This window comes from Tarenaya hassleriana, unplaced genomic scaffold (genome assembly GCF_000463585.1).
Source record: "Tarenaya hassleriana unplaced genomic scaffold, ASM46358v1 Cleome14, whole genome shotgun sequence".
NCBI lineage: Eukaryota > Viridiplantae > Streptophyta > Magnoliopsida > Brassicales > Cleomaceae > Tarenaya > Tarenaya hassleriana.
Window position 1 is genome coordinate 1275464 of NW_010964598.1, and position 16788 is coordinate 1292251.

The window sequence follows — 16788 nt, forward strand, 5'->3', positions numbered from 1 at the left end:
GGAGATGGTGCTGATGTGGGGAAAGGGAGAACAATTGCTGGGTTGATTTTGGAGAATTGGCAACGTGGGAGGAGGAAAGCATTGTAAGTTATGTAGAATTGTATATATATACCATATCTACAATCCTTGATACAAATATCTTTGTTATGCCTGTATAAACATAATGTTTGTTCTATCTGTTACGCTGGCCGAGATCAAATTAGTTATAAGTTTGCGCTTCGTCTCGCTGACCCTCTCACCACGACCATGTACAACTCCCTTGACCCCTTCCCCTCGATGACTCTCTCTCCTCAAGTCTTTGGCCTCTGCCGGTCCTCTCTACTTGACAGTAGACCCCTCTCGACCTCGCCGAGACTCACGGTAGACCACCATGATACAGAGGGCGAGACCGAGGCCGAATGACCCGAAAATGTCGGAAACTGAGCCCGGGCCCACCCCTAGTTGTCATTTTAGGTTTGTTATGAATCAAATAGATACGATGAATGCCCAGATTCATTATCTATCTTGGCCCGTGTTTGTTGAGCCAAGGTCGTAGCTCTTTAACTGTCAACAAAGTTCGATATAAAGCTTGTTCGGAGAAATATCAACTTACTATGTGTGGCTTTTATTTTTTCCTTCCTTCCTTCGTAATGGTGGGTGAAACAGTGCATGCATGGACCGAAGTGTAAGCTGGGGAGTTTTGCACGGTTGGTCGAAGAATACTGTTAGTTCTTTAGAAATCGAAAAACTCTCATAAAAAACCTTCCTTTTATTACAACACAAACATTACACAACATACACTTTTACACACACATATACGGGTGATCTTTATCTCATTGTTCCTCTTGGAGAGATTCCTTATCTCTCCACTTTGAACACAAAAGAAAGACACTCACATATGATTACAGACAAAACACAAAGTCTGCAATAAACTTCTACAACTATCATTTCATGTGTTTAAAGACAACTTTGTAACCTACAAAAAACTGATTTAAACTCCTTTGGTAACTTCCCTTTAATAACTTCCCAAAACTCATTTGTAACTTCTTGAGTCAATCACCAACACTCCTCCCTGACTCAAGAGTTCATCAACGTTACACTTCGGCTTTCCTTCAAACTTTGGTGCAAATTTTCTGTTCTCGTAACAATCCAAATTTTCTCTCGAGTGCAAAACTGCCTCATCTCGAGATCTCAAATGCTTTTCCGAGTGCATATTTGCCCCTTCTCGGATCCGCAACTTCCGGATTCACGACATAAACCCGTCAAAAATCACAATAATCTTCGATGCCACCGGAATCGCCGTCTTCATCATCACGACTCTCCTTCGGTTCATCTTCGTTTTTTTCTTCCAACAAAACCAACGTATTTGACTGTATTGAAAAACATTTTATCAAAACCAAACTTACAACATCTTTTTCTTCACGTCACATAACTGGTTTCTCAATCTCAAACCATTTGTCCATCATGCTCTCCACCATCATGCACTGCTACAGGTGGCAACATGGATTTTCTTCAAACTCTTCTAGAAAATCTGCACCACACTTTGAGGCCTATCGGACACGGTCTGAAACTCCTCCACGTCCTCGTTGCTCTCTCTCCCGAAGTTTTGATTCACGATAAGCCCTTAACCACCATGAACAAAACTGTCACAGAAATCGCATCTTGCACACCACACAGATCCCGAAAGATCTCAAATGCTCTGATACCACTGTTAATTATTGTGAATTCCTCTCAAAGAGTAAGCCTAACACCTCACTCTTTCCTTTGAATACACAAAAATACTCACACATAAAAGACAAAGAGAACAATAACAAACAAACTGGAACTCTCTGTAATTTTTCTGCAACATAATGTACATATACATATAAGACACGAAATGTAACTGACTCTCATAACAAAATATTTATTACAACATATAGCACACATCTACTCGATGAGTAGGATTACAGAAAACCCAACTTCTGCAATGATTTCTAAAAACTATCAATACACATATTTATAGAGATAATTTAGTAACCGATAGAAACTTCCCAACTTTAACTGCAGAATTAAAAACTTCTGAATAACCGATTGAAACTGCTCTTGAATCACATATCTAACACTCCTCCTTGATTCAAGAGCTCTTCAATAAACAACTTCTATCTTCTTCTTCGGCCCCTATCGGAAACGTTTTCGTTGTAACGACTCTCATTTCTTTCAAACCCAAAAACAAAAACCTAAATCATAACCCGAAAATTGAATCGTTTTTTCCGATCCATACTCCCACAGATCTCAAAAAGACCATTAAATGCTCTGATACCATTGTTAATTATTGTGAATTCCTCTCAAAGAGTAAGCCTAACACCTCACTCTTTTCAAATACTCACACATAAAAGACAAAGAGAACAATAACAAACAAACTGGAACTCTCTGTAATTTTTCTGCAACATAATGTACATATACATATAAGACACGAAATGTAATTGACTCTCATAACAAAATATTTATTACAACATATACGCACACATCTACTCGATGAATAGGATTACAGAAAACCCAACTTCTGCAATGATTTCTAAAAACTATCAATACACATATTTATAGAGAGAATTTAGTAACCGATAGAAACTTCCCAACTTTAACTGCAGAATTAAAAACTTCCAAATAACCGATTGAAACTGCTCTTGAATCACATATCTAACAAATACAAGTAGTGAACGTCTTAGGCGGCCTCATTCTTCCCGTCCGGGGAACTATCGAGAAAGCACTTTCCAGACAAGTAAGCTTTTCTTTGTGTATATATAAAAGAGGGTGTTTTGAGGAAGAAAGTGTCATAATCCGGAAGGAAAACGACAAAATGAATGGAAGTTGTGTGGTCGGTGCAGGCCCGTCAAAGCCATAAGAGGTTCCGAGTTGTTCGAATAGAGACTACCACAGATAACCAGCGGATTGTTGGGCTTTTTGTCCCTAATGCCGCTGTTGAGTCTTTCTTAGAGGGTTCTCTCTCTCTCTCTCTCACTCTATATACATACACACATATATATATTATATATGATTTCTCCTGTAGTTGTGGTCGCATCATAATAAGATTATATTGTGTTGCAGATTTAGCATGGGTACAAGATACTGACGAGTGAGACAACACACACATGTGTGTACATATATATGTACGAGTAATGACAAAACCAAATACAGAGGAAGACAGACTCCCCCTAAGCTCCACGACAAAAGTAAGTTTCGAGCTCTTTGATAATTCTTTTGCAATGTTCTAAATTAGGAGAGGGGTGTGTATATTCAGCTTTCGTCATATCATATTCCCTTTGGGCATTTGGGTTTGGGGCAAAACCGAAAGGGCCAACCTAACATTGTTGTAATGAGCTTTTAAATTGATCGTTGATTCCATATAAATGCACAAGTAATATACACAAAGAACATAATAATATTATACATGGTTCACAATCTAATGAACACTTTTTGGTGTTACGAGTTTGCTGTAATAAACGGACAGTACAGAACGAGAGCAGCTTCACTTCGTCATATGTAAAGACATATCTAAAATGCTCTAAAGATATTACCAATCGACTCGATTTATTTAAAAAAAAATGATATGCAATAACAATAAACAATGAAGGAAAAAAAAAACAAAATAAAAGGACACCTTCCTTCTCTCTTCATCCAAATCTTAAGCTTCGTCAACACACAAAAAAGATGTCTGTTTCAGTTTCCATACACACAAACAAACACAATGCATAAACCGCAAAAGAGCCGGTTTCTGGTCCAACGTGGATTCGGATTCGGGTGAAGACACTTTGTTCCTTCTCACCTTAACATCTTACCATCCACACTTGAGTTCGGTTTTAAAACTTAGTTGTGACATTTTGTCAAAATGTTTTGTTCATAAATCGTAGACCATAGATACTAAAACCACGAACAAAGAGCACATTACATTCACATACACATCTAAAACCATACAAAAGAGAAAAAAAAAATAATGGTTTATGTTGGTTTAACACAAGCTCCCGAAGACAGCCCTTATCAAATACCACAAAATGTGGCTAACTCTGCTACTTCTCAACATATAAAGGGCTCGTTTACGCAACGGTCATGACAGTATAAGCCTGGTCGTTGAGTGAAACCTTGTTTCTTGAGAATCTGTCTAACCCTCAAGACGAGTTCCTTGTTCGTGATTCTGCCTTTCCTCTCTGCTATTACGATCTGGATTGCGTTACTGAACGCTCCATAGGCTTCTTCGGGTTTCCCTAGTGGATTTGCATCTCCAGAAGTTTGATTAGTCTGGCATCCGCTGATCAGAATCCCATTCTCGGGATATTTAATGTTGGTTTTCCCGGCGTAAACCTCTTTCTTGTTCTTTACTTCTGTCTGAATCGCGGGTTTCATGTAGTTTTCTTCGTTAAGCTTCTGTTCCAGATATTCATGAGCTAATTTCCCTATCATTCCCTGTAACTTGCTACCCTCACCATGGCTGTTTTTCTGCTGCAGCTTGCTCAGAATCACTTTCATGAACTTCTTCACCTTTGGGCTTGATTCCTCGCCAAACATGTCGAAAAGGGTCGGTCTCACTTTCCCAACTTCGATATCATCTTTGCCCGTTTGCTGTTTGAGAATGTTGATCAGGGCCTCCAAAGGCAGAGACTTTGCTTTACCATTGACTCTTTCTCCTCCATCTTCTTCTAGTTCCATCTCCCTAGTCTCGGTTTCTGGCACTTCCTCTTCCTCTTCCTCCTTACGCCAAAGAACGTGAATCCCGCAAGACATGAGCATATTCTCAACAACATTACGCAAGCAGTTTCCGAGATCCAACCCTAAAGGGTCTCCGGAACTTTGCTTCAGCTTCTTCGTGCTCTCCCCTATCTGCTCCTTGGCTGAATCGATGAGTCCACCGCTGTGACAAGAGTCTGAGATGATGGTCATTCGGCAACTATCCGGGACCTTCTCCACAAGATCCCTGAAATCATCATCTGGATACAGAATTAGCTTAACATGGATCTTGAACAGCTATCAAGCTTTCAATCATTCCTATGAAAAGGGTTCCCAGAAGTTCAAGCAATCAAGACAATAAGAAAATCAAAATCTTCTTGACTCAATTTCCTGTTCTGATAAAAATTCCACTGGGAAACATTGTTCCATTGAGAGAATGATCGCTGTTCCTCCAAATCAACGATCAGACAGAACGCCTAGTGGTAAGAAGATGAACATTGACTGATAAATACTCCAAACCCAGAATTCACCGGAAATCTTTTCCCAAATCCACACTTCTCAACATGATGATTTGCCCATCAGTTACATAGACGCGCACAAAAGTTAATTCAAATTTTCAGCAAGACGAAGAAGAAGAAAAACTCAATCTCCGAGTCAATTTTCACTTACCGTATATAAGATTCATGTCGCAAGGAACAATACACTCATCGTACCCAGTATCGTCATCTTCCCCGGTCTCCGCCGGCACCCTCGTACCATGCCCACTGTAATGAACCACGAGAATGTCGCCTGGCTTCGCCGCTCCGACGAGATCCGACAACGCTCTGCGGATGTTCTTCCCGGTGGGTTTAGTGTAGGAGTCGTCGGTGTCGATCAACACGGTGATGTCTTCCTCGGCGAATCCGTACTGGTCGACGAGGCATTTGTGCATCCTCCAGACATCATTGACGCAACCTCGTAGCTCGACCTCGGTTCCTGGGTAGTTAATCCCAATCAAAGCCGCCTTCTTTTTCGCCATTGATGATACCTCGAAAGTTTTGTGCTTTTGCTTATGAGTGCTCTCTGTTAAGTGGGGAAGACAATGGTGGCTAACGTGACTGGTGATTCATCATTCATTTGATTAAGAATACTAGTGGCTGTTTTGGTTTTTTAACTGCCAAAATATTGTTCGACTATTTACCTTTTTTTAAGAAAAAATCTCAAAAAAAAAATTGAAAATTTTAATTTTGACAGAAAAAATTTATTTTTTGTCAAATAAATATTAAAATTTTTAAACGAATCTAAAAAAACACTCAACTTTTTAAATGATCTAAAAAATACATAAATTTTTCTGCGATTATAAAAAAGACACTGAATTTTATTAGTGATCCAATAAATATATGAACTTTTTTCCATTGTAAAAAAAACTAAATAAAATAATGTGACGTGTTTGCATCTCCTTATGATATGTTAGTCATTTTGTCTTCTCATTTAGAAACTCGTCGGGGTTAAAATTTCGAATCCCTCTCTGAATTTTCTCGGAAGAAACTCAAATCTCTGCCTTCGCATCGCATCTCGTGAATTAGGGGTTTCGAAATTCCCCTTTTCATGCCCGGAGACGAACTGGCGCGGCTGTCGAGCGATGCTGCGTCGGTGGTGGCTGAAAGGCCGACAAGTTTATACGGAAGGTGTACGCCGAGCTCGAGAGCGTCTGTGCCAATGCAGATGCGGCATCCATCACGGTTGAGCAGATTTGTTCCTGATGAATTCCTCCCATGTGGACAAGATGTAGAGGTGGAGAAATTGTTTTCCAAATCATTTTTGTTGAAGAAATTGGTGCTATAATCTCTATTAGAGGTTTGGAGGTGCAGATGGATCACAACAACAATAAGGAAACATAAGAGAGAAAGGGAAAGAAAGGGAAATGAGAGTGAAAAACAGTTTTGAGTGGTTTTGATCAAACAATCAATCGAATATCGATCTCTTATCCGATCGATCTGAAATTTTGTGGAGACCTTCTATACTCTTTGTTTTTTATTCTGATCGGTTGGATTTTGATTTCAGCGGTTAGAATTGAAGAAACCGTGGCAGGTCTGATTGCTCTGAAAATCAGACGGTGGATTCTTCTCCGATCGAGGTGAAATTTGGTATGCTCGTTCTAGACCCTCTGTTCTTTGATTTGTGCGGTGGGATTTTGCATTGGTTGCCGGAATCAGAATATACGGGGTTGACTTGCTACCTAAGTTACAGCTTGTTAAGTTGTGCTCTCTTGGAATATTGAGGTTAGAATATTGATGTATATATTCTGTAACCTTGGGGTGTGTTTCTTGTATACGGGAGGTTGTTGTGTGAACTTTGTAATCCAGTTATAGTGGATTTTTGGGTGGACTACGGTCCCGTGGTTTTTACTCCTCACACCGAGGGGGTTTTCCACGTTAAAAATCGTTGTCTCGTACCATTGCACTAGATATTGTCATCCTCGCAGGTTTACACAAGTAAGGGGTTTGTGTTACTGATCCGTGATAAACAATCGAAGTAACGTAAAATCCCCAACAAGTGGTATCAGAGCACCTTGGTTGTGCGGTGCACTTGTGTAAATGATGGAGGCAAATACTAGTAAAACCTCCGTTTCTTTAATTCTAACCGTTGAAATCAAAATCCAACCGGTCAGAATTAAGAAAAAAGAGTGTAGAAGCTCTCCACAAAATTTCAGATCGATCGGATAAGAGATCGATATCCGATTGATCACTTGATCAAAACCGTGCAAAACTGTTTTTCACTCTCCTTCTCCCTTTCTCTCTTTCTCTCTTGTGTTTCTCCTTCTTGTTGCTGTGATGTATTTGCACGCCCAAACCTCTCTATTTATAGAGGTTCTTGCTCTAATTTCTTCAACAAAAATGGCTGCAAATTTCAACTAAGGTGGCTTCAAAGATGATGGCTTCAACAATGGTGGCTTAATGTCAAATGGAGGTGCCTAACTTTGAAGAACATTTTCTCCACCTCCACCTCTTGTCCACATGGAGGAATTCAACAAATTCCTCCGCGAGTTTTTATGTTTCCATCGCTCGCTCTATTCTTTATTCTGTATGTAGGGTACTTGTGTCGTCCAGGTTCTCTCCGGAAGCGTATTGAACGACTAGGCCACCGCCTTTATGTCGACAGCCAATTGCTTTGAAAGCGTAGCTCATTCTGTCGTCGTCGATTTTCAAGTGGGATCAAAGCCTACCAGCAGATCCTTCGCCCGGTTCTTCCGCCACTGGTAACTACAACTCTAACCTCTGATCGTTTTGTAACTCCTTATGTTGCTTTACACTCTGGGATTTTTAACCTCACTGGAACAGCTGAGCCCTCTGCCATCACGAAGATCTCTCCTACAACACCTTCAACAGCTCCCACGGAATCTAACCAGCCTCCTAAAGCATCGGATAACAGAGAGCACATATTGCCTTTCTTGCCTAAACCAGGCACTGAGCTTCGTAGACCGAGTAGGTGGTTCGTCCCCAACTTGTGAAACGCAAGGAACCGCAAGGTGATGTAGAGATGTCAGAAGCTGGCAATGAAGGAAAACAACCATCATCCAGCGAAATAGGAAGCCAAGCTAACGTGTCTGAACTCGCAAACGCCAGGCTGATTCATTGGCTTCTGAAGGGGCGATGGTTGTGCCGCCACCACTCGCAAACGGAGCGGTTGCGATTTCTGGCTGGTGGTGGCGGTTGGAAAACCGAATGGTTAAACCGCAGATAAACGTAATCGCTATCAAATTTGAAGAATCAAAACGCAGGTTTTTTGGTGCGTTTCGGTAGCGTTTTCCAGCGTTTCAATCAAAAGACTAAAATACCGTTAATGAAAATTTAAAAAAAAACTAATTCTCTCCGTTCTCTCTCACGCTTAGCGACGATTTCTCTCTGTAACTCATCCTCTTCTTCGACTACGGCTTTATCTTCGCCGGAAACTCATCGGACATCATTATCTTCGTCGTTTCCAGATATGTCTGTCTGAATCCTATGGTTTATTTTCTCTGATTTGTTTTTCTTTTCTCCGATTCCTCCTTGTAACAAAAGGGATCGATTTTTTCTGAGCAAATGAGCAAATGAATGTCTCCATCTTCTTTGTTTTTTTTATGGAATTTTGTTTCTCTTCATTGATTTTTCTCGGGTTGGTGGACTTCGAAACATCTTACATCGTAGTCGTTGTTACGTGTTCATCACATTCCATGTAACAACAACATTCAATCGATTAGGAAGTGAAGAAACAATCTATGAAGCAAATTCACGCTTCTATGATCGTGAATGACTTTTTGTCCAATATTTTGGCGGTAAGAGATCGCATTTTCTCCGCTTCCATAGTAATTCCCGGTGCTCTCTAGTACGCCCTCCAAGTGTTCGATCAAATCCCGGAACCAGATATATTCATGTGGAACACTGTGATACGTGGCTCTGCTTAGAGCTTGAAATCGGACAATGCGGTTCATTCGGTTTCCCTTTATACCCAGATGGAGAAACGTGGTGTAATGGCCACTAGGTTCACGTTCACTTTATTCTAAAAGCCTGTACGAGGCTTCAGTGGAGTACTACTGGATTTGTGATTCATGGATAGGTGGTGAGATATGGATTTGTATCAAATTCCTACGTGATGAATACTTTGATTAACTTTTGATTAACTTTCACGCCAAATGTGGCGAGTTGGATATCGCAAACGAGTTCTTTGATGATTCTGCAAAAGCTCACATTGCTGTTTGGTCTGCTTGGATCGTTGCTTGGTCTGTTTGGAATGCTGAGAGAGGGAAGTTGATGGAAATAAGGAGAGTTTTTCATTTTAGTTATCTAATATTAAGTTTTGTGTAAGATATATATATTTTCTTGATGATTTTGTTTGGTATTATAATTTAAATTTAATTTTTGATATTATAATTTGAGTTAAAAAAATTTAATAGTATCATATGATTATATAATTTTTAAATGTATCAATAATTATTTTTAATATTTTTATAATAAAATTATTTTTAAATTAAATATAAATTAAATCGATGAAATTTATATTTTAAAATATTTTTATATATTTTTTATAAATTATAAAAATATTGTTTTCCAAATGATAATATAAAAATTAATTATAATTAATTTTAAAAAATATCTTATAATTATGTCCTTTTTGGTAATTTATAACAAAACACAGCCGCAAACTTTTACAATCATTCACTTCTAATCGCAACCAACAGCAATCGCCACCAACAACTACTTATCAACCAGTCAATACCAACCGTATACAACCGCTACCAAACTTTTTGAAAACGCTATCAACCGCAACAGTAACCACAGCGTTACAACCAATCAGACCCTGAGCCGCGTCAAGAGACTACTACGGCTGTCAAGAGACTACTACGGCTCAGGGGGACCCGTTCTGAGATGGCACCACCTGCGTCAAAGGAGTCAAAAGGATTAGAGAGTCTGAGAGTACCGAGGGGCAATCTTCTGCTGTCCATGACGAACCAGCAATGGACGAGTCCTTAGATGCTACTGAGCATGATGGTAACGGCGATGATATAGAACCCGAGGACACCGGTGAGGAAAAAATAGATGAACCCGGTGAACCTCAGCAAGGAAATGAAGCTGAATTGCAGGTTGATGATGGTGGTGAGCCGGTGGAAGAAAACCCACCCGAGGCAGAGACCATCTCTATGGGAGAAGGGTCAAAAGATCACATTGAACAAGAGAACCAAGATCTTCCGACAGAGATGGATGATGAGAAGAAGACGAGGAACTTGATGGAGATGCAGTTAGCCGATCTCAGGGGGCTCTACTACGGCTCAGGGGAACCCGTTCTGAGATGGCACCACCTGCGTCAAAGGAGTCAAAAGGATTAGAGAGTCTGAGAGTACCGAGGGGCAATCTTCTGCTGTCCATGACGAACCAGCAATGGACGAGTCCTTAGATGCTACTGAGCATGATGGTAACGGCGATGATATAGAACCCGAGGACACCGGTGAGGAAAAAATAGATGAACCCGGTGAACCTCAGCAAGGAAATGAAGCTGAATTGCAGGTTGATGATGGTGGTGAGCCGGTGGAAGAAAACCCACCCGAGGCAGAGACCATCTCTATGGGAGAAGGGTCAAAAGATCACATTGAACAAGAGAACCAAGATCTTCCGACAGAGATGGATGATGAGAAGAAGACGAGGAACTTGATGGAGATGCAGTTAGCCGATCTCAGGGGGCTGCTGATGTATCAAACACGATCAGGAGTCTAGAAATCGGGGAACTGCTGCCCGAGCTGGTTACTGCCGTGCAGTCACCTGTGGGGATCATTACGTCTCAGATGACAATGGAGGAAGGGGAAGAAGCTACTCTGGACCATCTAGTTGATGAAAATAACAGTGAAGGCATTGCCGAAGAGCTTGTTGCCGCTGCCGCTGAAAACTCTGATAAGTCGAGCAATGGTGGTCGGAAGTGATCCGACGCCGTCAGAAACAACGGATGCAGCCACTGCCTCAGCAATGCCCACTGGCGACGCTGAAACTACTGTGCAACAAGAACCTGAGGACCCCAAACCCGAAGAAGCAGAGAGGGTGAATTATAATAAAAGAATTTTTCGTTCTTTCAAATATTTATTTAGTTTCGGTTTGATTATACTTTTATATTGAATTTGATTTTGATAAAATCATATATTATTCAACCTCAAGCGAACACAGAATCTATCCTTTCTTTCACTATTGATCAAACCGTGGGCTTTCCTTGTGATACGAAGGGCGAACAAATTAGAAACACACACCCAAACATCTCAATCCCCAATTACACATACCATACCACAAGATACAAAGGGAACCCATATATACATATTCCATGGCACACGTCTTGTCCTGTCTCAGAATCAGAATTTATGCCTTCCAAAGCTTTGGTCCCAACACCAAACCAGACATTACGTGTTAGTTCAAACCCATCAATTTGCTACTTCCTTCAATCTGTCTCTGTTTCCCCCTTCTGATTCAACGGCTTTGGCTGCCGATATGTCCATTGCCCGGAAACCAGCTACCAAGTCATCTGTCTTCTGTCATAGAAAGAGCAAATACTCATCAGAAGGAAACAGAAGATATATGCACTGTGAGCGTGATTGGAGAGACAAATCAAAAAACCTTTATTTGAGCGACGTTATGCACTGAAGACCTTTGCTTCTTCTGTTGCATCACTTTCTCGCGGCTTTCATAGAAATCAAAGTCGTCTAATACGGAGGTTTTTGCTGTGTAGTTCTTGAAGATGTTCAGAATTTCATTCCCTTGAGGTAACCTCACCTGGTGAGATTCACAATGGCATTAGCCAGAGGATTCGAAGAAACAAAGAATTTTTCCGGTTTCTGATTTGTTGACTGTTACCTCTTGTGTGTCTCTGCTATTGGTCACAGGCTTGTTTTCATTGTTCTCAAGTGCTATATGCCGTAACTGGGGATTTGGGACATCTTTGATGATGTGCCACTTGACCGGGAAATAACCAGTCCACTTATCTTGCTGCCAAAAATCCATGCTCTTCTCGAAATCCACCCCACCAATCATTTCAGCTACACCACAGAACTGACCACTTGCATTCACCTGAGGGAACAGAACAAGAAAAAAACCTGTATCATCATCATCATCATCTCGGAAGAAGCCAGAAAGATGATTGGCAGAATCCTACAGCATACCGAAAAGAAAAGGAAAACCGGGTACTTGACACCCTCCTCCTCATTCTTCTTCTGAGCCTCTTGGTATGCATTTTCCAACTTCTTGTTCCCATTGGGAGTGCTGGACCAGACATTGTATTTGATGCTCTTGTGAACGTCATCTTCGCTGTATGATTTGATCACAAAGAACAATGCCTTATCATACATGGTCTGAAAGCCAGGGAGGTTATATTGATCCTTTCTGATTACAACAGAAGCTTCCGAGTTTCTTTTCTCATTCCCGTCATTGGACAAGGAACAAGGATGGTTTCCTCCATTTGTAAGATGAGCTTGGCCATTGGCAAATTCGCGGATACTGCTGCCATTAACTTTGTTTCTTGCTTTCACCCTCTCGGTTGCAGCCCAATCAAAAGATCCAGCCCTTTTCCACATAGCATCAGTCGGGTAATACATTCCAGTTCTTTCTTGACTATACGGCGGAAATGCTGTTAATGGGAAGTACCCTTTTCGCTGTATATGTGATTGGAGAACTGAGCCGTTCTAGGATCAACAGATACACAGAAGAAGGTTTAAATATATGCTCAGGGAATATAAAGAACACATAACACCAGAAGGATAAAATTTCACCTTGCTTGGAGTTTTAGGCTGATTGCCTATACTATGACCGGGCAAGGCATTCAAAGAAGAGAAGGAAGTCTTGCTCTTCGAGTGATTATGGCTCGAAGAAGACAGGTTCTGTCTTAGGCCAGGGGGACTTGCAACTAAACCATATCCATATGTGTCTCCAAATGCGCCATCTCCAGCAAGAAGAGACGGGTCCCACAAGTAGGTGGGTGACATAATATCTCCATAACCGTAAGGGTTCGGAAGATATCCATGAGCTGCAAACATCGGAGCGGATGAATGCAGTGTCTGACTTGTGTACTGAGGATCAACACCAACCGGGCTTACAGGCAAGTATGTGTTACTGACATCAAATGGTTGGATTCCCGGCATCAAATAGATCAAAGAACCGTTTTCCCCATGCATAACCTAAATCAAAACATAATGAACATATGTTGTCTAGACTTTTTCCCAAGAAAAAGAATATGATTCTTTGAGTAAATTCTTGACTTCTTTATAAGACAGCTTACCGGGTATTGAACTTCTGTTCCATAACCATAGTGTCCTTGATCCTTTGCTTCTCCAACTGAACCATCAAGACCTGTCAACACACTATTCCAGATATGAACACATATATGAAACATCAAACATTATGTCCCGGCCCTAAAGAGAAAACAGTTCGGTATTGTCAGATTGAAGAACCAAACCTGGATAATAGAATCCATAGTAGCCACCATAAGGACATGGCAACCCTTGGTATGTCTCAAGAGATTCATAATCTGCATCATCACTTTCAGCAACACTACCTTTCACATCTCCTGACGAAGATACCTTGAATTCCCAAACCCCGCAAAAAAAAAACGGAAAGAACAACAACATAAGTTCCTGTCTACTGATGCAAAACACTATCAAACTCATCATCATCTGTCAGGACAGAACATCTGTATCTTTGTGGCCGCGGAATTTCTCCCCAAGTTACAGACTCTATTTAAGATAATAAAGAAATGGAGGTTACCTTGTCAGTGCCAGAGTCGGTGATCTTTGCAAGAGGATCCACCTTGAGGTTCTTCATCGTATCTTCAATGGCTGAAACACAGAGAAAGTTCCAAAGAAATCAATCAGAACCAAATAATCTTTGCCCAAGTTAAAAACTACACAAGCTATGATTTCCCAACCATCGCCACCAGACAATACACATTCCAAACTCCACAAGAAACATACTTTATTTACAGATATAACATATATATATATATATATATATATATATATATATATATATATTGCGTATAGTAAGCAATCATATAGATATACATATCTTTAGTTTCTTCTGTTTTCTTATCTGGGCGAGCATCCTACAGGACGCCTTCTCGGCAGGGTTGATTCTTCTACCTTTTGAAACGTTAACTCATGTCCGAATACGAAGTCATACATATAAAACCCATTTTCTGATTTTTTTTTCCCCCTTCCATTCTCATGTATTCCGTATTCGTTTGCAAGATAAACGAAAATTCGCTCAAATCTTTTCAACCAGGAAAAAAAAATCACCCAAATTTCTTTAATAACATATAAAATAGCCAGACATAAAATCGTCCTAATCGGAAGAACCAGAGGGCTAGCAACTCCATATGAACATCAGGACCTGATATATACAAAAATACGCACACACACACACATATATATATATATATACCTACAATATTTCAAGCGTATATGTAAACACCGGCAAAAACGTAAACGCACGCACATATGTAAATAGAGAGAGAAAGGAGAGAGAGAGAGAGAGAGAGAGGGGGGGCACTTTTATGGGAAGGTTTTGGGACGTGAGAAGCCATTGAAGCAGCAGGAGAATAAAAAGCCGAACTATATATTTGTCTGAGACGACAAAAATATCAAATTTCCCAACAAGAAAAAAAAAACAAGACGGGAAAATGCTCAGAGAAATTAACCCGAGAATTATCTGTTTGCAGCGTACTTTCCGGGAAAAAGAAAAGGCTTTATAAAAATCTGGAACAGATTCGCAGAGACATCGGAGACACACTTCTCCTTTTGTCTTAAAAAAAAAAAAAACAGAACTACAAATACCAGAGAGAGGCTTATGGCTGATGAAGAAGACGCGAGAGAGAATTTTTTTTCTCCTTTTTGTTTTTTTTCCCCGTTTCGGTATAAAAATAAGTGGGAGAGGCACAAACGAAATGGACGGAGGAGAGGGATCCACGTCACGAGATTCAGAGAAGAATGAATATAAGCCGTTGGATGAGGGTCCAAAGCAAACATATTGGGGCATATCATATGTATGTAGGAATCTTATTCTTACACAACATAACACAAGTGCTCCCTTTCTCTGTGTTCGATTAGGGAAAAGGGAGGAATCTTTGGAATTCAACTTAAAAACGCAACAATGTCATCATTGTTCCAACTTCCAAGCCCTAACAATTATGAACATTATATGCCTTACATATATATATATATATATAAACATTTCCTTGACATTATGATAAACTGATCTAAAAGTATTTATTTTTAAAAGTTTAGAAATTTAAATTAATTATGTTAATAAAAAAAAGCATAATCATTGTGTTTAGAAAAATAGTGTAGCATCCCACCAAATAAGAATTCCTTTGGGAGTAAAACTAAAGGTTATTTTTCTTTTTTTATATAGAAAATAAGATTCCTTTTCCCAGATGGGAAAGTATCAAATTGGATAAAGATTCTCTCTTTGATACTACAATCATTTATGGAAAAATGTTACCCTTTGCACCAACCTTATGTGTTTAGTTAAGCTTTACAGTTGAATTTAATCGTTACGTTTAAACTCAATACAAAGTTGTATGGCCATTTTTGCCATATACAATCTTATATAACACCATTTCAAACAATGTAAAATTCCCGTAATTGATTTTTGATATTCTCTTATTAACTAACTACTTTATGATAAAATATTTAAAAACACATGTATAAGATTTCTAATATATTTAGAATTAATTCTATTTTTATAGCTTATATTAATAAAATTGATTTTCAATCATAATAAAACAAAAATCAATCATTATTTCTCTACAATATCATACAACATGGCACATGGTATATATTTTAAAGATAAGTTTAACATTTTTTTATTAGTTTCAAACTATATATATATATATGGGGTAAGGATGGATACAGGTCGATTATACGTGACTAAAAGACGGATATCTACGAATATTTACACCCGTATATAGAATATTTACCAATTTATATTAAATCAAATATCAAACAAAATTATATATTTTTTGATCCAAAAGTAAATTTAAAGTTTGATTTTTTTTAAAAATATATATATTGTTTTGGATGTTTGGAAAGCGCCAAAGAAGGGGTAGGAGAGAACTAGAAGAAACGAACCATCCTCTGTATTGATTGGTTAGTTTGTACTAACATTAGAGCTTAAGCACTTGGAGCAACTAATTCGTTTCAGAGGCTCCAATAGATAAAAAAGATTAACCTCTAATAATATTTTTTTTTCTTATAACATATATTATAGAACCCGAAATCTAAATATTAATCCTATTTTTTCGGTTAAATAGATAGATGTCGAAATAACATTATTAATAGAAATATAGATCGAGCCCAACCTTTTCCCTTTCTATTTTTAGAGTGCAAGTTAAGTTATGTTAGATAAGTGAATATCCAAAGTTTTGCTTGGGGGCAAGTTTTTGTTGTCAACTTCAAGTAGCAAATAATAATGAATAATATTAGTGACAATCCAAATGTTTGGACCGTCAAAGACTAACACGGTGCCACGTTTTTGCCTTTTGCCGTGGTCTGAACGTGTTTCTTCATTAATATATATATATATATATATATATATATATATATATATATATATATTTTTTTTGTTTTTT

The 16788-nt window shown here is 39.1% G+C and overlaps 2 protein-coding genes and 1 long non-coding RNA gene across 9 annotated transcripts; 1 reads left to right on the forward strand and 2 right to left on the reverse strand.

The window, feature by feature from the left end:
* Positions 1-3943: 3943 nt before the first annotated feature.
* Positions 3944-5875, reverse strand: LOC104808147 (metacaspase-5-like). The gene is made up of 2 exons (XM_010533713.1): positions 5347-5875; positions 3944-4937 (listed from the first exon to the last, which is right to left on the reverse strand). Exons 1-2 carry the CDS (start codon positions 5693-5695, stop codon positions 4030-4032), a joined length of 1257 nt encoding a protein of 418 aa, XP_010532015.1. The 5' UTR covers positions 5696-5875; the 3' UTR covers positions 3944-4029.
* Positions 5876-7694: 1819 nt separating this feature from the next.
* LOC104808148 lies at positions 7695-8795 on the forward strand. The gene is made up of 2 exons (XR_770898.1): positions 7695-7915; positions 7998-8795. It is a non-coding gene; the product is annotated as an uncharacterized LOC104808148 (long non-coding RNA).
* A 2554-nt stretch (positions 8796-11349) lies between these two features.
* Positions 11350-15209, reverse strand: LOC104808149 (YTH domain-containing family protein 2). 7 transcript variants are annotated; one of them, XM_010533715.2, is made up of 9 exons: positions 14993-15209; positions 13926-13996; positions 13618-13741; positions 13441-13511; positions 12935-13339; positions 12329-12847; positions 12024-12236; positions 11787-11942; positions 11350-11698 (listed from the first exon to the last, which is right to left on the reverse strand). In XM_010533715.2, exons 1-9 carry the CDS (start codon positions 15192-15194, stop codon positions 11594-11596), a joined length of 1866 nt encoding a protein of 621 aa, XP_010532017.2. In that variant the 5' UTR covers positions 15195-15209; the 3' UTR covers positions 11350-11593. The 7 variants fall into 7 exon arrangements, with proteins under 7 accessions (XP_010532017.2, XP_010532016.2, XP_010532019.1 ...); XM_010533714.2 differs by having other exon boundaries at positions 11350-11701; XM_010533717.1 differs by having other exon boundaries at positions 11350-11701; positions 14709-14993.
* Positions 15210-16788: the final 1579 nt, after the last annotated feature.

What these genes read in the sequence shown, in the direction of transcription:
- LOC104808147 (XM_010533713.1), bottom strand. Translation starts at nt 5,695, where the DNA reads ATGGCGAAAAAGAAGGCGGCTTTGATTGGGATTAACTACCCAGGAACC. An exon ending in CGACATGAATCTTATATACG is followed by an intron (nt 4,938 to 5,346) that starts GTAAGTGAAAAT and finishes TTCTGTATCCAG; the next exon opens with ATGATGATTTCAGGGATCTT.
- LOC104808149 (XM_010533714.2), bottom strand. Translation starts at nt 15,194, where the DNA reads ATGCCCCAATATGTTTGCTTTGGACCCTCATCCAACGGCTTATATTCA. An exon ending in CTATGGATTCTATTATCCAG is followed by an intron (nt 13,512 to 13,617) that starts GTTTGGTTCTTC and finishes GTGTGTTGACAG; the next exon opens with GTCTTGATGGTTCAGTTGGA. An exon ending in ATAACGTCGCTCAAATAAAG is followed by an intron (nt 11,702 to 11,786) that starts GTTTTTTGATTT and finishes TTTCTATGACAG; the next exon opens with AAGACAGATGACTTGGTAGC.